Source organism: Calypte anna, chromosome 13 (assembly GCF_003957555.1).
Source record: "Calypte anna isolate BGI_N300 chromosome 13, bCalAnn1_v1.p, whole genome shotgun sequence".
Lineage (NCBI taxonomy): Eukaryota > Metazoa > Chordata > Aves > Apodiformes > Trochilidae > Calypte > Calypte anna.
Genome location: NC_044259.1, coordinates 5,659,329 through 5,684,310, shown reverse-complemented (window position 1 = coordinate 5,684,310; position 24,982 = coordinate 5,659,329). Strand labels below are relative to the sequence as shown.

The window sequence follows — 24,982 nt, the reverse complement described above, 5'->3', positions numbered from 1 at the left end:
CCTAGATAACTGTGAACAAACAGTTTTATAGCTGAACAACACTGACACAGATCTTAACAGGCAGCTGTATATCCAGTTCTGATTTGAATATTTTTTTTCCGCACAAGAAAGCAGAGATTTGTGTTGGTGTTTATTTCTTGGTCCTCTAATTTGGCATGGAAATAACTTCAAGAGGATGCATATATGTTGGAAGATAAAAAATTCTCATGTCCTGTATGGTTAGTAGACAGTAATAAGCACATTATAGAACCATTTTTTGAAAGTATTGCATTTAAGGCATAATTTTAAAATAATATCATCCTTTTTCCTTAATATTAAAAGGATTTTTAATGACTTCATGGTTTTAGTTGGCTGAAAAAAAGGAATATCCTGAAGTTTATAAGCTTCAATAGGTTTCTGTACTATATGTAATCTTCATTAAGGTCTTGCTTAAATATGTCCTGCAGCATATTTTAACATGCACTGGTTTCTTGAGCCTCTGTCTTTTCCATCAATCAGAAGAAGAGGTGTTCTTTGGAAGTAGTCAATGATATCTGCTACAGAAGAAAAATCCTGTGATACAGAAAAAATGAGAAGGCTGTGGCAAAAATGTCAGAATTCTTAGTAATTAGTAAAACCAAAGAGATTTTTTTAATATAACTCTAAATATCTGGCAGCCTTACAAGGTCCAGTAAATACAATAAAATCAGCTTCTTAAAATTTCCGCTGTAATTGGTTGCTCAGTAACATTTAACCTAGTGTGTGCAAGGGACTACAATACTGTATGATTAATTTATGCATTCTTGGCCTGCTTGATACATGATGTTGTTGCTTTGGTTGATATAGAGATCATACTTGAAAGTCCAAAAGGTTGTCTGATCAGCACAAAAGGGTTCTGGCACTGTCAGAACAGCAGAACATGTACTGTCTGGTCCATCTGGTGCTAGTAAATCCAACACAGAGGTAAGTAAATCAGTAGTCTGAGAGCAAAGCAGTAGAGTTGGAAGGTAGGGATTTACTCTCAACTGTGCATTTCCCTTATCTGGTGATATACAAACATTCTCTAACCAGGTATATAGATTTCTAATAGCTGCACTCTGAGGTTATCCCTTCATTCTTTAAGTGCAAACAGGAGAATCTGATTTTACTTCCAGCAGTAGCATACTTTATAACTCTAAGACAATAAGCAGAATTCCACTGAAGTAAAGCATCTGCCAGGTTAATTAGACTGACACATAACCAAGGAAAGTAGTGTGGAAAACATAGAGTACCTCTTTTCCTTTTAAGCCAGTTCCTAACAAATATATGTGATTTTGCTCCTGGTAACGAATCTGGATATTGTATACTTTATCTCTGTACAACACCATCAGCACATATGGATGAGCAGAAGTTTTTCTTGAGCTGTCTCTTACCAAGAAGGTTCCATCCTGAAAAGATGAGAAGATGAAAGATGACAAATAAACATCTCTTCTGGGTTTCATCAGCATAACAACCTTAAGTAGAGGAATCCTGCTTTTAAGTGTTTTGAGTTTTTTTCTTTCTGAAATCTTCTCTATGGTAAGAGAAACCGCACTGTTAAGGAGTTCAGGTCCTTTCCCAAATGTTTTATCCTCCAATCTGCTACTTAAAACTTGCTTGTCTGATACAAATGCAGATTTTTAGGAAAGGCAGAAGTGGTGTTCCATTAAAAGAGAAAGTAAAATATCAAAGGCCAAACCCTGTGGCACTTTAACCAGAAGAGAAGTTTATTTCTGATAAGTGCCAGTCAAGGTTTCTATGTGACCTATTTACAAATAGCCTAAAGTAATGATCCTGTATATATAATTTTGGTTAAGGCAGTGATTTTGTCTTGATCTCTGTCTCTCCTTTCCTTCATTTTTGATCTGTTTTAACAAGTCTTCCCCTGAAACACCCTTCTTAAACCATTGAATGTGATCTCAAACACTTTTGTTCATCTCCACATGCACTGTTAAACCTGGGTTTGCCTGTTTGAACCTGTACTTAATTTGTTGTTAAATATGGTCCTGAAAAGGGTGGGATTCATCTCATCTAATTCAACCAATATAGAAAACAGAGAACTGTTGTTAGAGAAAAAGACACTTCTCAAAAGAAGTGAGGCTCTTTCTGGAGACACATCCTTTGTTCTCTGGGACAATATAAGACAAGAGCCTCCTTGGGTGGTTTACGTTAGCTGTGTAACTTCTATGTGTGTAGAGACATTCAAGGTGAATCCCTCACTCTAAGTATCCATTTTGGGGCTAGAAAATTAAGATGTTGCTTACCTTGACTCTCCCCATGTGACTAAAAGGGCATCTAGTTAGGAACAGGAAGAATTGCCAAGAATTTAAAGAGTACCTTGTTTATTTTTCGTAGAGCTGCTTCTGCTTCTGGCCGGCTCACACAGGCAGCGTACCAATCATCATTGAGTGAGCCCTGTGTTTGTGTGAGAGGGGAGAAAGGACAAAGTCTGCTGTCAAGGAATTACCTTATGGTGTCAACAACATACAAATAAGTAGAGAGAAATGTGAATTGGAGGGATATTTTAATTAATTTGCAGAATCTCAGAAGGTATGAGCTTCAGTGATCATACTAGGACATATTGTATGGTGAGTGGCACTAAGTTTTTTTATTTATTTTAAATTATTATTGATAAATTTGAAAATGTTATAGGCCTAGCTACAGCATGTCTGCAAGCAAGCTAGGAACACAGGTATTTCCAAATAAAATTTCTCTTTTTCTCATTTTCTCTTTTGTCTCCCTGGGACCCTAGCATCCTATGCCTTCATTTCTCTGTTGTTTTGGGGGTTTAAAAAAATTATTTTTTTAGTTTTATGTTTTTTTCTTTTTAACTGTCATTTTAGATAATAATGCAGACTTCCTGGGAACATACCATGTATGATTGTCCAGCAGTGTTATCATCAGGAGAGGTTTGCTTTAATCTTGTTGCATTTAAAGAAATGTGAAACAAAATGGAACTAAAGCATATGAATTCTTTTACTTACCAAGTTTTTGTAGAAGAACTGAATATGTAATGCTAGTTGAAGGCATGTGTGCAAAGCAAGTAATCCAACAAACAAATATTTTTATTATATGGTTGGGCTGGATTTTTGCTCGTTTTTCTTGGTGAAGACAAGACAAGGCACTGAAGTTTGACACAGAAAACTGAAAACACCTACTAACATCCTGACAGTGACTGACTACTAACTAGAAAAACAACTTTGAAAAATGCCCTCAAAATCAGATTTGTGTTTAGCACTAAACTGTGTTTAGCAGTTATGATTAATACTTGTAATGTTTTTGTACCTCATCTTCCTCCGTGTTTGTTGGGTGAACAATCTGTCTGCTAGGAATTGGCACCGGAGGTCTTAGGTCAGGTGTGCCTTTGGCAGGAGATCTGCTGGTATTGCCTTTAAAGACATGAAAGTAGAATAAAATCTTAAAACCAGGAAAATAATTAAATCTGTGGAAGTACATAGAGAGTGTACAGTAGTGACTTTATGAGGAATTTATATCCGTCTCATACTGAGACATTTGGAATGTATTTGCAATCCAATTTAGGATACTACGTGAGAAACAGGTTCTTTACATGAATTCATCCTTGGTGCACAGGGACTTTAACTCACCTCTCATGGTTTGGGTTTCCTTAAAACCAGATAAACTTGAAATAGTGGTTACATCTTTGTAGCTTCTGTGCCACAGTTATGCATCTGAGAGAATCTCTGGCTTCTTTAGACAGAGTAATGTTGTCTCTTTGCATTTCATATCTTTTTAGCATGTAGAAACTAAAAAATGTCACTGTAAGATGTTGACAACTGTTGCCATATGCTAATAATTATGTGCAAAGCAAATTTGATTTCTAATCTTCCCTTATTTTTTTACTTGTTATTACAAGATAAATATGCAGCATATTTTATGTGTTTTCTCCCTTTCTCAAGAGTATTAATATACCACAGTGACTTGCAGGTAGTGTGGCTCAGCTCTCAGTAGTGGTTTCTGTATTGAAAAAGAGGCTTATATGAAGTCTTAACAGTGTTTTAAATAGGCAGTAAGCATAGACTTCATGGGGAAAAAAAACAATCTTAGATTCAGATTAAGTTACCAAGACATCTTTCAGGAAATTGACAGTTTTCTGTTTACAGTCCAAACAGAAACATCCACAGAATAAAGAAAAAGAAAAAACAAATTATCAGCAGTGGAACATTCCTGTGTTCAGGCATTTTTGTACAAAAAAATGCAGGAACACTGGATACAAACCTAAAGGTAAGCGTGGTGGTAGCAAGCCACTTGAAGACAGGTTTCTAGCACTGTTAAAAAAAAAAGTTGTCAGTAAAAATAGAAATAAAACATTGTTCAAAGGAATCATTTATATTTGCATGTGACCTTGCTATTGCAATATTTGTGGGGTGTCAGCAGTTCCAGGGGGTGATGGTAAATGGGAGGAATTCAAAGAGCCTTAAAAATATACAGAGATTAGAAAATGTACTTCAGACTTTGGCTAAAGGAGACCACTCTAACTCAGCAAATGCTAAGTCTGTTGCACACTATATTAAAAATCAAAATTTAATTAAAGGCTCTTCCATTTAGCAGATGGAAACATAACAATCTAATATTAAGGTAAGGCAGAAAAAATCATAATTGAAACAAGGTTCACAATTTTTAATAGTTATTTTTAACCATTAGAGGAAAAATAAGTAAAAAAGGGTGGTGAAATTCTTTTAGATTCAAATCTAGACAACTAAGGCTGTGGTTTTTTTCTTATTTTTAAATCCATTTGTAGTCACAGCTCTACCACATAGTCTCCTGGAGTGTGCATAATCCTTTTAAAAGAGAACCTCCTTTAACAAGGTCCTGCATAGTTTTGTTGAAGATGATCCCTTCTCAAAAGTGATCATTCTTATGGAGCCTGCAGGAAATGGGCCTGAAGAATGGAACCATTGCACCATGTAAGCCCTAAAATGCTTTCTTTGCAGAAAATTGAGAGATTAGTTTTTTTTCTTGGTAGACTGATGCACACTCTCTGCTTCACTGAATACAGAGCTTCAATTATGTGAAGGATTCTCCTTGATAGTAAGAACAACACAAATGGGTGGTGGAGGCAAAGGTATGGCCTGAAAAAATAATGGACTATTTAAAGTAGCTATCTCGTGTTTGCCAATTTCAAAAGGATTGAGATTCAAAAGGAATGACACAATAATGGGTGAAACAAACCTTTCTGCACCAAACATACTGTTGGATCCTGGCTTAGGAGGAGGCTTGACAAATTTGGAGGGGAATGTATTCGAGCTGTATAGAGGCAAAGATGGTTGTGGCACTGGTCTTTGTGGTGCAGCTGTGGAGAGAAAGAGAAGAAAACTTGCTTGAGATATTGAGTGAGGTGGAATGAAGAAATACAGTCACATTACTGCTGCTTAATTAGATGAACAAGTGCTCTATAGAAAGTCCTTGACGTGTTAGTGGCAGATTGTAAACTCATGGTTTAAGTATTAAAAATTAACTGGAACAGGCTTGAGCAACATTTACATTTTTTAACTTCTGTTTTAGATAAGCCACTCTTCAGATGCCTTAACAGCAGCAGAGCTGAAGGTGGTACAGAACTTTTGTTCTGTTACATTGCTTCTAAATAGTGGCTTTGAGGCTACCTTTTTGAACTTCACTCCTTTGTGAGATTTCTCTCATAACATCATAAAAACCAGAATAAAATAAGACACTTTCTTTCTACAGTGTCCTCAGCCCTCAGCTACTGGTAAGAGTGGAGCAGATTAACTGTGCTCTGCACAGCTGAAATATCACTATTTTTGATGGGGTATTAGAGGCACAGAGAATTTGTAGAGACTTAGCCAAATGTTCTGCTTCTGTTGTTGTGTCCCTTTACCAACTTAATTTTAGGAACCAGCATTCTGAAGTAATTTATAAATACTGTTATTACAGGAAAAAAGTTCTGCTTCTCTTCATTGGGATAAATAACATTCTGCGGAAGACTGGTACCAGCAGGGTAAGATTGAACATTTTGTTGAAAGCTGTGAGGATACCAGGTATACATGCCTAGCTTTTTGAAGCTGTGTGCAGATCACAAATCTCTAAAATTTAGTCTGTTTCTAAATAAGAAAACCTGCTATCCTGTAGCTGTCTGAAGTTATTATTGATATCCTGTGTTTTGCAGCTTTGATATGTAAATCTCAACAAGGTACTTGCTAAGCATTTGACAGTCTGCCAAGATAACACCTGATTTTTTGGAATGCCTTTAAAGAAACAACTGTGATTGTTTATTCTTTTTAGAATTAAAACACAGAAATACCATACACTTTTTAAAATCACTGTAGAAATACTTACTGTCTTCTTCCTGGAGAAGAGACAAAAAAAAAGCAAAATAGAAAAAGAAAATGGACATTAGTAACATATTATAGCACAGTTCTTAGGAATATTTTACTGTACAAAAACTTGGAATTTGGTGATTTTTGAGTAAACAAGGGCTCTAATATCTGTAGTGTCATTTTAATCTAAAATCCTGGGGCTTCTGTCTTTGTGCAACATCAAATTATTTTTTAATTTCTTGCAATAAGGAGCAGATATTGTTTGCAAATAAGCTGTGAGGTAATAGATCCATAATGGATCTTGACCCAAAGTAGTCAGAAACTCTCAGATGATAACAGGAAGTAAACTGAATTTGACATAGAGAAACTATTTAAAAATAAACTATGCTCTATGAAAAATCTGTCTTGGTTGTTACTGATGAAAGAAACGAATTTACCTTTTCCAGAATTATTAGTTTTTACAGGTACTTCATTTTTTAAAAAAATTCCTATGCTTTTAAATATTTGCTTTGAGACTACACTTACTTCATTATTTTTGTGCAGTTGCCAACCCTGCCTGAAATGAAACAGAGGAAACAAAACATGAATCATAGATGGAATATTACTCATTTATTTTGTTGGTATTAGGCTCTATTTTCGATCAGGACATGAATTTATTGTTTTTCAGACCCAATGAATACAGAAACCTTTTTTTCTTCATAAATTTTCAGACATAATCTAAGATATTATGCTAGTCCTTAGCCCATCTTGATTCTAGCAACAAGGAAAATGGCTGATGAATTGATTGTAATATTAGAGCTTAAAACAAGTTTTTACAACCATGAAACATTAGACTTCAAGTCTTGAACTCATTTGTGATACTTAACAATGTTGCTGGAGCACATGGTAAGCCTTCCAGTCTTTGTTTCTCTGATAAATTATCCTAATTAAATAGCAGCTCTCAGAAAGTTCCTTGTTTTGTTTGAAGATCCATCGCACTGTTCAGCCCACAAGTTATCTAGAAAATGCTATAGAAGGATCTAGTTCTACTAAAGAATACTGATTGCTATTAAGGAATTTCGCAGGCTAGTAAAATCCATGGTAGGCTAACATCCTAAATAAAATAGTAATAGAAGTCATGAAAGGATAGTCCCTAGAGCAAGAACCTGGTCTCGTGGGAAAAGCATGGATCATAATTCTCTGTGAAACTTGGAAGCAAATCATGCCCTATGTAATGGCTGTTTCAGATATGACTGGGCAGGGAGCTTTTTCTGTAGCTTACTGCATATCCCTGCTGTCATTTGGTCAATATTATTTATAAAATATTCATATATTCATAAAGCAAAAATTGGATTTAAATATTTGTCATGTAAATTATACTATCCTATGCTGCTTCTCTGTATTTGTGTTAAATAAAATTTATCCTTAATTAAATTTCCATTAGATGACCACTTACTTTACAGGGATTTGCTTCCTTAAAGGAGGTGGATTGCTTCTTTGATACCTGTCACTTGGTGGGACAGGAGGTTTTGGCATCGTTGCTAGCTGTTCTCCCAGAGATCTAAAGCAGAAGCAATATGATGGAATAAAGGCAAAATCTGCCTGCTAAGAAATATCTGGGCAGGCATCAAGTGCCTCTTTTCCAGAGGCAAAATTTACCTTAGCTGTGAAATCAGTGGCTGTAAAAAAATGAATAAAAAGAATGTATAATTGTATCAAAATAGTTGAAAAAAAAATCAATAAGCTTAAAACAAACAAACAAGCCCCCCCACTCTCCCCCCCCAAAAAAACCAAGACCTTACCTTTTCAGGTAAGCTTGGCTTCCTCCCTGGAAATAGTAAAAGTTTACATTTAGAAAAAAATGGAAGTTGTGATAAATTATTGAACTTTATATGGAACAAACAAGTGTTGAATATCATTGAATGTGAATTTTGCAGGTTGAAGCACTCAACTTCCCAAGCTGCAAGCCAGGAAAATATTTTGGCTTTGCTTGAGATGGCAAAATTGCAGTATCTCTTATGAAAGTAAAATTTTCAAGTGGCATTTATTACTATAATACTTGTTATTGCTCAACTTTGAGTTACTGGATACTTTTATGCCACTATATAGCAGATAAAAGTAATAATATATAAGTGTAGCAAGACGAACCTCTTTTAGGGCACTGCACTCCAAGGTCCAACCAGGTGTTCCAGCAGAAACTCACAAACAGTGCTCTGAGTCTATTGCCCTCAGAGTTGACTAGACTGGATCAGTGCTGTTGCTCCAAAAGCAGCCAATCTCTCTGCTGACTTGCTCAGGAGTGAGCCAAGCATGTGCTTCAAGACTCACCTTTTATTGGCCCTCTAATCCTGCTCATGCGCAGTTGGGGCCTGCCTTAATCAGGCACAGGTGGGCTTAACACAAGCTCCTGCCTGCTCCCTGGCAATTAGTGGCACCTGGTTGCCTCATTTCACTACATATAAGGATCATATGTTAGACTCTTCAAAGTCTTTTAAAGATATGGTCTGAAACAAATACTTTTGTTTGATTGCTTGTTCATTCAGTACTCAGAATTCTTTTAAGTCTGGGTGACAAATTACATATGTATGCAGAGTTTCATTAGGTTTGTATGCAATAGTTATTTCCTGTTTTAACCTACTAACTTGTCCCTCGTTCATTCACTTAAGTATTAGAGCAAACTTCTACAGGGATCTCATACAGGCTTTCTGTTCAGCTAGTCCTGAGCTGGGGCTTCTACTTTCTAGATACAATTTCTCTCGCTTTTATAAGTCCTGCTCACATTATTTATCATAAACAGATCACCTGCTCTGTGGCTGGATTATAGTATGTTTGGCTGAGCCTTTTTCTTTTGCATGAACTATATTGAAACTGATAATTTTTAATTATTAAAAGAATCCCACCACTGATGTTAGCGTATGAAACACTGACCTGGTACTGGGCTTTCTCTTTCAAATGGTGGAACAAGGCGATCCAGTGGGGGTTTTGTGCTTCTGTCTATAGAAGGAGCTGGGGCTAAAAAAGAGAAAAGCTGTGTGAGGTGATTTGCTGGTATAGATCAATATATCTTTATTTTGCAAGGCCATGAACTGGTGTTACTTCTTAGATTAACAAGTGAGGATTCTGTATAAATAATAGAAGAGAGTGGATCTGAGGAGATACAGGCAAAATTCAAGTGCCATATATCCCCTGAAAAAAGTTTTACATAGAGACAAACCAGCTGTACTTACGTTTCAAAGGCTTGATATTTCTGTCTCTACTCACGTCGTTGTTGCTTGGTGAAGTAAGGAAAGGTGGCAGCTAAAGAAAATATTTTACATGTGGTTAAAGTGTGTCATCTTTCTGTTTTGATCTTAGTGTATAAACCCCACCACACAACATCTGCCAATTGTTGGCTCTGCTACAGCACAAGGAATAGGTCTCTGCTCAACACAGGAGGGATAAAAGCCATCAATAGTCCTAAAGAATGACCTACATACATAGTTTTTGTTAGATGCAGAATTGCCTCCATAAGCTTTGCCTCACAAGGAATGGTCTAGTGGGATATTGACCCTGGAGAGAGTGTGAGTATTGTCAGAGGAAGGTAGGAGCAGTTTCAACAATGCTGTTGTATCTTTTTCCCTTCAGTGCAGCAGGTGTTAGTTTTGAAACCTGGTACTGAAGTTAGTGGATGTAAATTTGAGGCTGAGAAATATGCACTACGTCTGTATTGCTAACTGAGGCAGAAGGAGAAAGGTCTGCTCTTGGGTACTGGGAGAGCTGAATTCAAACAGCATCATGTTCTTGGCAGCTGCAAAATACCTTTGCATCTAAACCTACATTTCTCCAGACAAACGCCTTCCAGTGGGACAGACCAAAAATCCATCTTTTGCATTCTAAAATTATCTTGACTTATAAACATGAGTTGTTCTAATGTACACCTCCTCTAGTGCACACTGAACCTATAATGCCAGTTGTAAAAAGCACAATAGCTTTCCATTATGAAATATTCACAGTACTCAAAAAATGGGAAAAAAAAAATCTGGATCATCAGGCTCTTATTATGCAGTCCCTTATATTTGTATGTGGTGTTAATTCAATTGGACAATTGCTAGATTTATATCTTGGAAAGACAGCCTTTTTTTTTCCTGTTTACAAATATCATGAACAAAAGAGGCATCTATTGCAAACATGTAATCTATATGGAAGAGGCATTCACAAGTGGATACAAATTTCAAATGTAAGAAACACCTAAGCAACATGAAGTAATTTGATATATTTTCCCCATAAAATTTAATTGTTCCATGAGAATATGGCCACCCTATAAGAGAATTCAAAGCTATTTTGATGGGTGAAATTTTTCCTCAACCTACAATATTTGAAATAAAATGGCATTAGACTTGGATTTCTAAGAAAATACTGGTAGAGGAAATAGGTGAAATGTTAAGAAAGAAACATACCGAAGCTCCTCTTCCCCCAGGTGAGGCTGGTACTGGGGATGGACTGGGTCGCTGGGGTGGTACTGGAGGCTTAAGTGAAGATCTGTTTGTTGGAGGTCTATCTAAAGAAAGCAAAATTCCCAAAATAAACAACTACAGAGAGTTTGGTTATTTAATTCTCACTGAAGTTTTATGAAAAGGGCCCTTGCAATAACATGCATGCTTAATACATCATATATACATTGTTTTAGTATATAATGAATCAATATTGTATTGATTGTATTGTATTGTATTGATTGCTTTATGATCAGTTCTCTTGGGAGTTGGAGGCTCAGCTGTCCCCTTGGTGGTTGCGCGACTCCATCTGCCAGTTGGTAGGGCGCACACTGTTTATTTTCCCTCACCACAGTGCACTGACTGTGTGAAACAGCAGCCAGACTGAAAGCCTGATCTCTGCTTTTGTATTTGCCTCCCCAGCTGCAGGCTGCTGAAGAATCAGATGTAAAAAAATGACAGACAGAGAAAGCTGATCTTTTTCTTTTCCCAGTTTTCACTAATTTTTTGCCACAGTTGTGACAGTTTACTCTGTTCAAGGTTACACTACCAAAGGTAATACAAAGTGCACATATATTCAATTTAATGCAGATTCAGACCGAAGGACAAATAATGCACACATTACTTGAAACTAATCTTTAATCCGGCAGAGCTCATCTGAAGTAGACACTTTGAAGGAAAAACCTTCTATATTCCATGAGCAGCCACCTAGAATGTGGTTGATAATGTGTGAAAACATAATTAACAAATGGCACTTAATTTTTAGTAGTTACCTATATAATCTGTGCTGTTTGCCAGTGACTTGGCAGGGAATATGACATTGTGGTGTGCTTCCTCATTATTGGATGGAGGTGGCTCGTAGCCATCACTGTCATGGTCTGCTTCGTCTGGTTCTTCTGTTGGTGATTCATAGTCAGCCTCATCTTCCTTGTCCTGGTCATCATCAGGACTTTCATAGTCATCATCTTCATCCTGGCAAATGTACATAAAAGAATATTAAACAATGCAGTGCAATTTCTTTGTGGGCCTTGACAAAAGGCTGAAAGTTCCAGACTAGCTCCATATTGACATAAGACCACAGGTGCTCTGCAGGCCATTTTTTTTACCATTTTTGCTTCTCCCAAAAATGGCAGCAAATCTCCTCAAACTTTGTAGCAAGTGGTTTTTAAAAATCTCTCTCCATTTTTTGGAAAAAAAAATTAAAAAATCATTGGCACTGGTCAGTGTAAGAGATCTTTATAAATCCAGACTGTACATCAGTCAGCTTGTTCATTTACCTAACTGAGCTGTGTATGCTTCACCTAATGACATTTATCAATGCATTTCCTATTCCAAAAGGCAAAAGGAACTTTTGCAGTCTAATTGGCTTCAACAAATCAGCTTTAGAAAATAAACTGACAAGAACTTGCCACTGAATAACATAGTAACCTTTCCTTCACTAGGCACCTCTTTTAAGAGCTTGAAATAAGCATATAAATGTCAGCTGATGTTCCATGGGGAGCTGGATATAGGCTGTGAGCCAGGGGTATAGCACTGCCATTCTGAAGCTGTGTCTTGCATTGCTGCAGGGTCCCCTTTTCTCAGTACAACTGTGCTGTCCCAAGCAGACAATGCAAGGAATGATAGACCTTACAGAAGAAGTAATCCATTCAACCAGGAGGTTTTGTTACATCTGATACTCACGAATGAAGACCAGCCATCATCTTCTTGACTGTATCCTGCACAAAGAAGCAGAATCACAGGCTTCTTAACATGTGCAACTTGAAACTATCAAGACATAACTTGACAAAAAGGACACAAAAAATCCCAGGTCACTTTTGAAGCCCAGGTCTTTCAGAGGCAGGCAGGCATGAATGGTACTGAAAATAGCATCTGGATTCAAAATGAAGTATAGGTAACCTTGTATGAGATTATCTATGTGCTGTCACTTTAAGTTCATCTTACACTTTCAGTTTTAAACATAAGTAGAATGCTTTCAGAATACATACAGACTTCTTATCTCTTCAATACTATTTTAGCTTTCATATCAAAGGGTTTCTTAATTTCAGTAGAGCTGGGGGAACACGGTAGCTTGCAGAAGTTTAAGTGCTTGTGGTCTATTAAGAAAATAATTGCAATAGAAATTTGGAGCACAGCAGACATCTAGAAGGTTGCTTTTATAACATAGGATGCTGCTAAATCCAGGGATGGAAGGCAGTTTTGGAAACAGCTATATAAGCATTGATACTATGTGTTGGCTTAAAGAGAGGCCATGTGGGTATGTATGCTCCTGACAATGTCTCTGCTCTTGCAGAGCATCATTTCTTCCCTTCACCATCTTCTCTATTTTTTTTTTTTGTACTTATCCTAGCTACTGTTCTTTTTTGCAACATCACACTCTGATCTTTTCCTGTTTGTTGTTTTGGTTTCCCTCCACTTTTTTTTTAATTCTGTCCTGCATGGCTTAACTTAATTTTAGTGTTTTTAAACACTTTTTTGTTGTTGGAGAGTATCTGCCAGTACACACTTACCAGGATTTTCAGGATATTTTTGTGTTTGGGCCCTACAAAAAAAGATAAAAAAAATTGAATTCCTCCCATGTCCTGTTCTTAAATATTCGAAGCATATTGATGTCTATAGACATTGTTCAGCTTTAACAGTACAGTGAATTTAACTCTGTGCTATTCTTAAATATTTGAAGCATATTGAAGTCAGCTTTAACAGTAGGGTGAATTTAACTCTGCCCAAAACGCCTGAACTATACTACTTGATATTCCACATCCAGAAGCTGAACATAAGCTAAACAGGAGAAGTAGAAAAATTTACTAGCAGCCTTAGTCCTGAAAAGAGAAACTTTCTTTACTAGTTCCATTCAGACTGCTGGAAATCAAGATCATAAATATTAAAAAAAAAAAAAAAAAAAAAAAGCAGCATTTGTTTTACTTACCATTTTGAAAAGAAAGATAGCCTCACTTCATTTCTGTTTATTTCTTGACTTAATTTACTTACAATCCTATTTAAAAGAAACACAGAAACAGATTAAAAAATTTCATTGAAACTTTTCAGTTATTTCATGACTGCTTTCCTTCAATATTTACTAACTTAAATCTAGTCATTCCTAATTATTATTTACTGTGTGGAAAGAATATTGAATTTGTTATCTTAGTGCAGAGTTGCTCTCTAGCCTATCCAATTGCAAATTAGGCTTTTTTAACATAGATAAAAATCCCATATTGTTGGATCTAGTTTAAAAATAAACATTAAACTCAGAAAGCCTTAGAAAGGTAGGGTGTGGTAAACACAATTTTAAATAATGGCAATTGCATTTGTATTGCTTTGTATGGAAAAAGCAGATGAGTCAGGAAACGTCTTCTACCAAGTTAATGATTCCAGAAGCAGGGGTTATGTGTACCCTGTGTCTACTCTGTATTCTTTTTATATCTCTTCCTCTGCAACCAAGGAATTCCAAATGCAGAATTCCTCCCGAAACAAAGGAGAAAAGGTGGATGTATCTCCGTATTATAACAGATTTGCAGGGCAGGACAAGTATTCATGGAACATGTGCAGACTACAGCTGTATGTTTAGAGTGGCTGTGTTTGTCAGCACTCCTATGGGGTCTGTATCATACAGCATCAGGGTGAACAACACCACTGAAATGCAATCCTGAGAAAACTCAAATCAAAACTCCTGAGAAAATCAGGAGTACTCATGGTGCTGATATTGCTGGCGTCCATAGCAAGCATAGACAGGCCTGAGGGTTTTTATACTGACTGAGTCCTTGTGACTGAGGTTACAGGACAGTCATTACGAGATTAACAGAATTTCATCCACTGCTAGCAACAGAATTCTCTTCTAGTAATGAAGTTTGCCTGCATTATTATCTTGTTTCAATTAGCGTTCTTGTTGCAAAGAAGGGTTTGGTGAGTCAGGGTCTGATCCTTCATTCCCAGTGTATCTTTCTGGCGAGAGTCACACCTAGAAAGTTACAAACATCTGGTTTTAAATACCCCTTTTTACTTCTAGCATGTGCTACTTAAGTCTATCACAGATAGTAATTGTGGAAATAAAAACAGAAGGAAAAAAATTAGGAACGCAATGTATGTGTTTAGCTCAAATTCTAAATTCTGCAAAATCTTGTCTGTATTGCTTGTTAGCTCAGGATTCTTTTTCCTTCATCTGCTCAGTCAAACTTCATAACACTATTGTAAAATTGTTTTGGCCAGGCAGTTAGCACTTTGTTTTGTTTTTCTTCTTCTCTCATGTATGTTTCTGCTACTCAGAAATAATAATTCCTTAGTTTTTTCCAAATTATTTCATCTATGCATTTCTTTTTTTGACTGCATTTTTCTGCACTGATCATGCTGTCTGAGAAGGATGAAGATGCATAATTTGAAGTTAAGAACATGTATAAACAAGGATCCAAGCTTGAAGAGAAAGGCAGAGAAGAAATAGGTTTTGTGGTTGCTTTTTGAAGCCAATACTTTTCAATTTTCTGATCTGAAGGTTGTCCTGCTTGCCTCTTTTGCGATAAGCACATGCATCATTTTTAATAACTTAGGAACTACAGCTGTCTAAATCTGACATTGTCACTCAAGCAACTTGTACACAGCAAGAAAAGGTAGGGGAAGGAGCTTTCATAATACTGTGTTTATTTTTCAACTAAATAAGTAAAATTAAGATTGCTGGATTTGGAGCTGATTCTTTAGTTGAGACTCCCATGGGTATGAAATAAGACCCGAGTCTTGGGAAGATTTCTGACTAAACCTGGGCTGGCTGCTATGAACATTTACATGAACTAGTTCTTGAGGAAAAAGAAGAAGGAAAAAGAAGGAAGGAAACTTTTTTCTAGAAGGAAAAAGTTGCTCAGTTACCCTGCTGCTTAAAACAGGGTGTTTAATCTTCAAGTTTATTTGTAAAGCTTCAAAACAATGGCCCAGAGGAGTTATTAGAAGAAAGCGAAGTTTGGAATGACAACACTTGACAAGCAACATTATTACACAAGATGTGTTGCACTGAGCAGCTGAGTCTGTAGCCATGTGAGGAAGGAAGTACCAAAACCACACTGCTTTCTGAGTTGTGGGAGGGAAAGATAGAAGAGGATAGGAGAGGCAACAACATTTACAGAACATGTTACTCAGACTTCTCTTTCTCTTTCTACCTCCTCCACCGGATGCTTAGTTTAAAACTGGCAGGAAGTTGAAAATGACAAAAACCCACACAACCAACCCCCAGAGCAGTGCTCTGAAATGGGCTTTTCTTTGCTTAAATGCAGATACTGTTGTTGTGAGTAGAAGGGACAAAGGACTTCAGATGGCTGAGCTGGAAGGTGAAGTCCTTTAGAACTGGGAATCTGCACAGTTGCATTCACTGTCAAGAGAAGAGTTTGTGATGAAGTCTTTGTTTTGGCCATTGAGAACAGTCTGCTGGGCCAATGCAATAATATTAAGTTGGCCTTAAAGCTGACTGAATATTGTTTATATACTCTAGACCTTTCAACAACCTTTAGCATCTCATCTGAAAGAGGTGCACACACATTCACCTCTGCCCAAGGCTATGGTTTTAAAAGAGAAGGGCACTATAGATTTCTTCATGTTTAGGTTTGCACTTTGACTCTCCTGAGAAGAACTTTCTAGATGTGTCTGGATGCTCTGAATGTGTCCCATTGAGAACCCATCACATTTAGCATGTTTGAACTGGCAGATATAATTATGTGTTGTAGTACAGCGATGCTTTTTTTATTATTGGAAATTTTCACAGCTGCTGTGGGATATAACATGAACTTTCTGACCAAAAGCTAAAAATTTTAAATCTGAGGTTTGCCATCAACCTGCCACTGATGGATCAACAGCCTGGTTTAGGACCTTGATTTACTGAAAACTTGGAAATATTTTCTCTCAAGATGGTAAACAGCAAGAGTGGCAAAAACTAACTTCAGTGTTTAGATCATGGTTCAGGAATCAATAAGCCAACAACATTATTTTGAATGAAATCTTTACCTTTTCGTGTTTATGAATTCTGACCATGTTAAGAAAGACACATTCTGTTGAGTACACTCTAAAACTCTAAAATGTTATGTGTGGATAACGTTTGTTGTCCACAAGTATAAGCCTCTATGACCTCTGACTGCCAGTAGTAATAATGAGCAATAAGAAAACTCCATGTATCCCTTAAGCTATATATTGATCTTTTGCTTAATTAGATTTATTTAAATGTTCATTACACCCTCATGAATTGGTCTGACAAGTTTTATTATTTGTTTTAGAAAATGTTCTATTGTACTTTCTAATGGCAACAGCTATCGACTTAGATAGCTAAAGGTTCTGGTTAAAGTTACAGAATCATCTGCAAGTTATATTCAAAACTCGATCAGTAGCTTTGCTCAAACATATATATTCAGTAAAAACACACACCCAGCTCAGGAGGTCTTAATGGATGTAAGCTGTGACCTGCAAACCCTGTGAAGCTGCAACTGCTGGGTTCTTGGTACATATAAGTCAGCATAGCCCTGATAAAGTTACTGAAAACAGTTTCTCTTGCATGTATACTTTTTATTCATTCTGCCTGCCAATGTTGTAAGTGTGCTGCTTGCTATTAATATTAAGCATTTTTACAAAATATGCTCAGATTTTAGCACTGTTGTTAAGTATCAGGTACTGTAACTACATTATCCTGATGTCTATATCAGCTTGTAGAAAAACTTTTCTCCCTAGGTGAGGTTTGCTTTATGGGATCAAAGTAAGGTGTGACTCTGTTCTCATACAAGTCAACAGCAAGTACTTTTTATTTTGGTAAAACTTGGACATTCTGAAGTAATTAAATTGATGTTTAAAAAGTGACAGGTTCTTCTACCTATGAATTTTATTCAGTTGGGTTTTGTTTTTTGGTTTTATTTTGTTGTGTTTGTTTTTTTTTTTTTAATGGCAGCCAGTACTCTTTTGTATTAAAACTATTCATTCTTGTTTTAAACAGTGGCATTACATGGAGGACCCCACTTCACACCAACCTTTTTCCATGTATATTCACAGTATTCTAATGATCTTTCTCCCTGTTTGTAAGTATGGAGAAAACTGAGAACTAGGGCATTTGGTCCAGAACTTTCATTCAAACTTATTAATTTTTTGTATTTATTCAGTTCTTGAAGTTGTTTACCAAGCTGCAATCTTAAAGCTCTTGATTTCAAGCTGTCTTCTTGCTGAGCAACCCAAAAGATCCAACTGGAAAAGGCTGTTCCCTTGGTGCTACAGTAAGAGTAGAGCAGCTAAAAAAAGGTATTTAACACTGAAATGAGTGTTCCAAACTGCTTTATCTTTAATGCCTACATAAAGGAAAATCACATGATGAAAAAATAATTGGTACTGTTGTGTGTATACCTGACTTTTTTTCCTTTGAGTTAAAAAGAACACTTAAGCAGAGAACAGCTAAATCATACTTCAAATGTAATACTTGCAAAAAACTTTAACTTTTGCATAGCTGCTGTAAGTCAAAAAGTTTAAAGATGGGTTATTTTGAACACCCCCCTGTTGGGTTTTTTTTGTGTGTGTTATATCAATTTTATTTGATCAGACATGACTTTTATTTGGGAACATTCTTTTTCTCTCAGTATACTACAATAAACTAACTAAAACAGGTTTCTTAACTAATCACCTGCAAATCTTTGAAACTTTGGCCTGATATTTCCTTCGTTGGCCTCGTATTTCTATGAGAAATTTCCTTGTATTTCCTATGAGATTTCGCTGCATATTAAATTTGTTTGGCTTTACTTACGGCATTCTGAGTTTGGGGAATTTCTGAATATCGTTTTCAGACATGTTCTGAAAAGAAAACACATGGTATAGATCACAAAAATATTCGTGGAACTGACTGTGACTCACAGACATTTGCATGTTCAAAAATGTGGCAAGGGATTTCAACTGATAGGAATACAAACAAAAAGCAATGGATGCTCTCTGTCCCATGGCTCATGAGAGAAGGGGACTTATTTTCATAAACAGCACATGAATATTCTGCTTGAAATCATTATCCACGGCATTCTACTTGGTGATTTGGGAATTATGCTTCTCACATTAAATATAAAAGGACAGAAAATTTCAAAGGATTTTTTAAAACACAGATAGTTTTAAGGCTATGTGTAATTAAATGCCCTTTGTAAATGGCTGATCCTGGTAGTAAAGGCTAACTTCTACCACTGGTTCTAATTTTTGGCTCTTTTCCTTCACATCATTTTAGTACAGCTAAAAAATATGGTATCTAAGTGACTTCAGAAGCTAGATGTCTTGAATTTCTCATGGGACTGAGGGGAGAATATTTCTTTTCCCTTCAACAAGAATACACCAATGACATTGCGGATTACTCCTGACCTGAGCTGAGATGCTCTGCTTCTTGAGAGCTTTACTGACACGACTGAAGAGTCAGCTTCTCTCTTCTTCCATCATGTGTATCTCTAAGTTTAGGACAGATTAGTGCATTATAAAAACATTTGAGAAAGTTTTGGGTTAATTACCAGCTTCATAAACATGGAACATGTTTCTTTTCTCTTCAGAACATGGATGACAGGTTGTTTTTTCTGTCATTCCTACTGCCAGCAATAAGATGTTTCTAATTACACATCAGTTCTGGATAGAAAAAATTCTGTGTTTTCCAGCACTGTTGTCCTCTGTTTCCACAAAAGCACTCAAAGGAGTAAAACACAGAAAAAATGTACTCCTTCTATGGAAATGTCCTGCAAGATTTACTGAGGAATTGTGATTTTTTTCTAAAGACATTTAAGATTCTGTCTGGAATTCTATTGCAGTGATAAACCTGAAAAATATTATGGGTTTAAACTCTCATAAAATGTCAATGTTGCCATTTTAAATATTAGAGAATTTGACTAGAATAAGGTATGTGGGATCCCTCTGGGCTTTTTTCCTACTGCATCTCAACTGGACTTTCTTTCTGGTAGTCAGTAGAAACAGAACTGTGACTTAGAAACTAAGGTGTTGTTCTGAGGAATAAGACAGTATTACTTTTGCAGTCTGGATCACCATATAGATCTGAAAATAGATTAAGAACCTGAAAACACTCAGTTAACCATTTTTCCTGTGCAAATGAAATTCATCAGTTTTCAGTAACTTACAAAATGTAAAAAGATATTTCTTAGAAAAACCTTAGAGAAGCAATTTTTTTTCAAGGTTGCATTGGACTTCAGAGTATTCAACACAAATAATTCTTTTGTTCTGTTTTACAGATGAATCTATTTTTGCATTATGCCATTGACATGTAGGCTAAAAACTTTAAAAAAAAAACCTTAGCAGATGTGATCAGGTGCTTGCTTAATTAGTAGAAAAACATCCTTCAAATATACTAGGGTGCTTCTGAAGAAGCTTCTGCTGCACTCTCAGCTATTTATTTATGAAAATGCTCTGTAGATCATAACAAAATACATAAATCACTCAGAAATTACATCATTATTGCTCTTGATTTTGGTGCCTCACAAAATTCCGGAATTTCATAATGCTTCCGGAGCCGGAACTCCCACTCCAGTCACACATCCTTAGCATTGAGGCTAAGGAGAATCTCTTAGGGGTTAGAATAATTCTTTCTCCACTCAGGAGGAGGGAGATGTAATATCCTGTTGCTATGAAAAATGTCAGAAAATGTTTATGCCACTTTTCAATTAAATGTTAGACAGCTTGATACCTTAGGAGAAGGAAATAGAAAAATAAGCCTTTAGAAGAGGTATGCATAGATTTCCCCACTATAACTTATCACACAGATGATCAAGATTATCTGCTTTTGAAAAAATAGAGTAGGAAATATTTGGAAATAAAATAAAATAAAATAAAATAAAATAAAATAAAATAAAATAAAATAAAATAAAATAAAATAAAATAAAATGAAATAAAATAAAATAAAATAGGAGTAAAATGAAGAAATAGTTAAAGCCCTTGTACAACTTCATGCATGTGTATTTAAGACCTGAAAATATCAATTATGTTAATGGAAGTTGTCAGTTTTTCTGAGGTTAAGGCAAGATGTTGATAAAGCCTGGAGTAATGTTGATTTAAATCCAGACAGAATTTGCCTACAAAATTTGATGCTCTTTAAGTGTTTTGATTTTGTATGTTGCTGTAGAAGATATCTATTTTTAACTATAGAGGCATGAAACAGTGATTACAAGTCTTGTCATTCTGTTCAGGTCTGTGTCTTCTTTAGTAGGAGAGGACAATTAATAAATGTGAGTTTTCTGTAGGCAGGATTTAAAAACAAGCATTTCCTATACAGGAGGATGTGCATTCAAGACAAGATTATAAGTTCTCTGTCAGTTTACAATATACTAAAATGCATACCTGTTAAACAACAAGCTTTGGTCCCCAGAATTCCATATTTAAAGCAAGTTTTCTGGCTGATTTTAGTTAAGGTGTTCACTTCTGCCTCAGAAACCATCTGCAAATGGAGTACTTTACATCTGCCAGTTCAAAGCAGGAGCTGAAACCATCACTTGATGGGAATTTTGATGAAAGGAATTTTGCAAATCTACTTACCAAAAACCTTTGTCCATTTATGCTGTGCTTTCTCACGACTTTCTCACAGTCCTTATATTTCAACTGTCAATGAAAAGAAAATTATTATTGCCACCTTAATTATAAGAATAATTTAAGACATACAGACACATATGGCTAGACCTTGGTAGATGCTTCAAGTTATCTTTTTGTATGCTAGAACCTGAATGGCTTGTTTTGTTCTATGAACCTGGATGTTTGAGACAAAGATTGTTCATTGGGTTTGAGTACCGTTCCATTTAGGGACGTGTAATTCCTCGCATTTAAAAATCACCTCACAGTTGCCTAGCCCCCCAAAAATATCTGAAAAATGGGTAGTTGTCGTACTGACTGGGATAAACAGTTGTGGAAAATGAGAATTACAGAAAAACGTTACTATCTTGGAACTATGAAGCTCTGCCTCCAGTCACTGAATTCATTGTTGTGATTGAAGTTTATCTGAGTGGGATTGTTGCTTGTTAATCCTGGAAATTATCTGTACTATTTGGAAAGCTTTTCTACAACATTATGTTTTACAGTAGCATCTTGGACAAGGACATGCACTTTGGAAGCTGACTAAGTAAGTTTCTACCAAGCAAAAATTCAACAAAGTGAATGTAGGAAAAAAACCAAAACCAAAACCAAACCAAAACAACAAAACCAAACAAACTAACCAAATTTAGCCAGACATGACTCTTTAAATATTTCCAGTGAGTTTGTCACTGGAATTAATGTTTGTCTGCTTATGTCTTTTTTATTTGAAGAGTAATAGCATGATGTGAGAATACAGCTTGTATTTTTGATCTGTCTAGAATGCGTTTTTTCTTTTTCAAGATGATTATGTCCATATAAGAAGGAACCCTAAGAGTGGGCAGACAAAGTCACTTGTTGGAGCCTTCAAGACAAGAGAAAAACTCTGGTCCTGCCTGAAACTTCAACTAAAGTTATGCAGACAAATGATTCTGTGGTGCTGGGAGAATCCTCCTAAAGCTAAGAACATTTTATAGGGAACATTATGTCCTTCCTTAGTTCTGTCTTCTTTATTCATTTTAAGGAGTAATCTTGTAATGTGGTGTTGTGTGAGAACAGATCCTGAAAACACCTGAACAGATGTTAACGAATGTAAAACATCTGGAAGGATATTTCTAGGAGACACCTTCTGTTACCCCTGTGCGGAAACAGACCTAACTCTGATAAATATTTTGGAACACAGATTAAGGCTTTTCTGCAGACTGAGGAGTTAACCTGTAAATACTGTGTCTGTCACACAGTCAATGCTGTCATGACATCCCTGGCACAAGGCTGCATGCAGCAGCCAGGAACTGTTTTGCTTGGTAGGACATGTGACTGTGGCTGAGGCCTCATCTCATTCTTAAAGTAATTGATAAAAGCTACGGATAAAAAGTACAAATAAGAATTCTTATTTGACAGAAATTAAGGACTTTATTCATGCCATTTATACATCATAGTATTGTTAAATAAATTACTGATGTGTGTGCTGGCTGGATTTTGCTCATATAAAGGTTTCAGCTAGCAATGAACTGATGAAAATCTTACCACTGCCCTGTGTCATGACCAATCAATCATTTAAGGTGAGAGCAGATTTGAATATGAATGTCCTTTTGAAAATCATCCCAGAATTATCTTCGTTTAGCAGGGAAAAAATTGCTTTTCTTTCTTGGATTTGAATCCTGGAGTTTGAACATGTGACTGCAGGCAAAGTATACCAGTCAGATGCAAAGTTATAAATTCTTGAGGTGTAACTTTGGACCCTGTAGAGATATATAGTAGTGAAATTCAGGGTTTTATCTTGGCAGAGGATTTGGTCACTTATGGAAGTTGCCCAGAGCTGTCTGGAAGGCTGATATTATTGCCTTATGCAGATTTATTAGATGACTTTAAGCAGCTTTTCTCCTGACTTACTTCCCTGAAAGTGGAATGTCAATGTTATCCCTGTCCTGAGGGGGTGCATCTGGATCAGTAGAGGGGTACTCCAAAAAAAATTTGGTGATCTCATCTGTTCCATCTCTAATTTTTCAGTTCACTTTCCTGTGCCACTCATAGCTGCAGTCTAAGATTAGAGGTTTGCAAGTGGTGGGCAGTTTCCCATCTCTGGAGATTTGGTAGACAGAATTTATGTTTGGTCTGCTTGCCTTTATTAGGTAGTTTTGCATTCTAGTATAAAACTTGCCTCAACTCCCCCAGTAACACTCTCATAGAATTACAAGAACTGCTGAAACAGTAATTTTTGCATGGTTTCAGAATGAAGCCCAAACTGTTGCATGTTTTACAAGTGTGGTCTAACTTTCATTTGAAAATTAGCCAGCTATGCTGGCATTACTTAAAAACCTTCCCAAATCTTCTGATGGATCTGAATGCTAAATTCCAAGCTGACAGTTTTGGACTTCGGGAGGAATGTATGCAGTTGCAAGGGAGATGGAGCAGGGGCTATCTCTGATGTGAATTGAAAACCGAGTGATTTACAGAGAGCATATAGAAATGAAATGTCAATAAAATTGTCTCAGTTACACATTCCTGTGCAATTACAAAGGTGTCAGCACTACTTTGCAGAGGATTCATATTGGCAGTGAATTCCTGTGTTGCCTTTCAAAGTATTTCTTCAGTATGGAAACTCCTCTGATTTGTAAAATTAAAATTCTAGATCATCACAAGTGAAAAAGATGTCAAAAGAAACAGTTCCCAACTAGTCACATTCAAAAAAGTAACAATGTGAGGAAAGAAGGGGTAGTTAGTAATCTGAGTTTTTCCCAGGAAATCTTAGAATAGAGAAGTCAAACCAAAAGATGAAAGGTTTTTCCAACTGAACCTAAAAAAATTAGGGGTGCATGTGTCCACAACTTTTAAGTTCTTGGCTGGGTTCCCATGAATGATTAGCAAAGACATTCGAAGGCTCATTTGTGAACACCGAGCAATTTGAAAAATAGTATCTCTCTCCTGAAAATCATTAACGAAGACCTAGCAGGGTTGTAATCTTCACAAATTAATGCCATTTGCAGCTGTTGTTATATCAACAGTTGCTGTAGCAGAGTGCACACTTTCTCCCAAAAGCCATCAGTTTCTCTTATAACCAATTTAAGGCTCATTTCCAATATTCATTTATAGATTAAATTGTCTGATTTAGCTCAGCTTCCTAATTGCTAGTGGGTTTGCTTCTAGTTGTGTAGCAAGGTTTGCCCATTAGAAAAACATGTACATTTGGTACAACATTACAGATGTTTGTTCCTTTATCATACAAAGATGAAACCCAAACTTACCATCTTGAAATATTCTGCTAAATCATCAGGGTTCCAGGTGAGGACGTCGGAGCGGTAAGGAATGTTTCGCAGATCCATGGTGAGATTTCTGCTCTGGTCAGCTGAGAAATGTTCATAGCAGTGCTGGCAGTGGGACAGCCATCTGTTCCCTCTGTGTGACCACCTCCAGCCTCTGCACTGTGTGTCCAACGGCTGGCTTCTTCTGTTTGAGGCCTTTTTGTTTTCTTAAAATTTAGAACTAGGTTGCTAAGACATCCAAGGGAGATGCTGGTTCCTCTACTACAAAATGGTCTCTTCTCAGAAAAGTTGTCAGCTCGTCAGCTTTACCACTTCCTTTGTCTGAATATAAATAAGTAAAAGAGGAAGCACAATGCTGAAAACGTTCTGCCTTTAACAGATACGTAAGACCTTATTTGCTTATAATTACATACATAAGAATTTATATATTTACATAGTATTTACATTGTAA

At 36.3% G+C, this 24,982-nt stretch overlaps 1 protein-coding gene across 2 annotated transcripts; it reads right to left on the bottom strand.

Annotated features, from left to right (window-relative positions):
- Positions 1 to 359: 359 nt before the first annotated feature.
- Positions 360 to 24,774, bottom strand: LCP2 (lymphocyte cytosolic protein 2). Of its 2 annotated transcripts, none has more exons than XM_030459173.1 (21): positions 24,514 to 24,774; positions 21,242 to 21,304; positions 18,483 to 18,529; positions 13,665 to 13,730; positions 13,249 to 13,280; positions 12,422 to 12,456; positions 11,512 to 11,710; positions 10,706 to 10,806; positions 9,497 to 9,566; positions 9,198 to 9,281; positions 8,072 to 8,097; positions 7,929 to 7,948; positions 7,726 to 7,830; positions 6,816 to 6,846; positions 6,310 to 6,319; positions 5,188 to 5,308; positions 4,234 to 4,283; positions 3,283 to 3,386; positions 2,335 to 2,412; positions 1,251 to 1,406; positions 360 to 552 (listed from the first exon to the last, which is right to left on the bottom strand). In XM_030459173.1, exons 1-21 carry the CDS (start codon positions 24,589 to 24,591, stop codon positions 430 to 432), a joined length of 1,599 nt encoding a protein of 532 aa, XP_030315033.1. In that variant the 5' UTR covers positions 24,592 to 24,774; the 3' UTR covers positions 360 to 429. The 2 variants fall into 2 exon arrangements, with proteins under 2 accessions (XP_030315033.1, XP_030315034.1); XM_030459174.1 differs by lacking the exon at positions 24,514 to 24,774 and adding an exon at positions 19,076 to 19,158 and having other exon boundaries at positions 362 to 552; positions 21,242 to 21,270.
- Positions 24,775 to 24,982: the final 208 nt, after the last annotated feature.

Coding starts and splice junctions, on each gene's coding strand:
- LCP2 (XM_030459173.1), bottom strand. CDS start 24,591: ATGGATCTGCGAAACATTCCTTACCGCTCCGACGTCCTCACCTGGAAC. Junction 18,530..21,241: donor TAAATGGACAAAGGTTTTTG/GTAAGTAGATTT, acceptor TTTTCTTTTCAG/AACATGTCTGAAAACGATAT. Junction 8,098..9,197: donor AAGAGAAAGCCCAGTACCAG/GTCAGTGTTTCA, acceptor TACTATTTCCAG/GGAGGAAGCCAAGCTTACCT.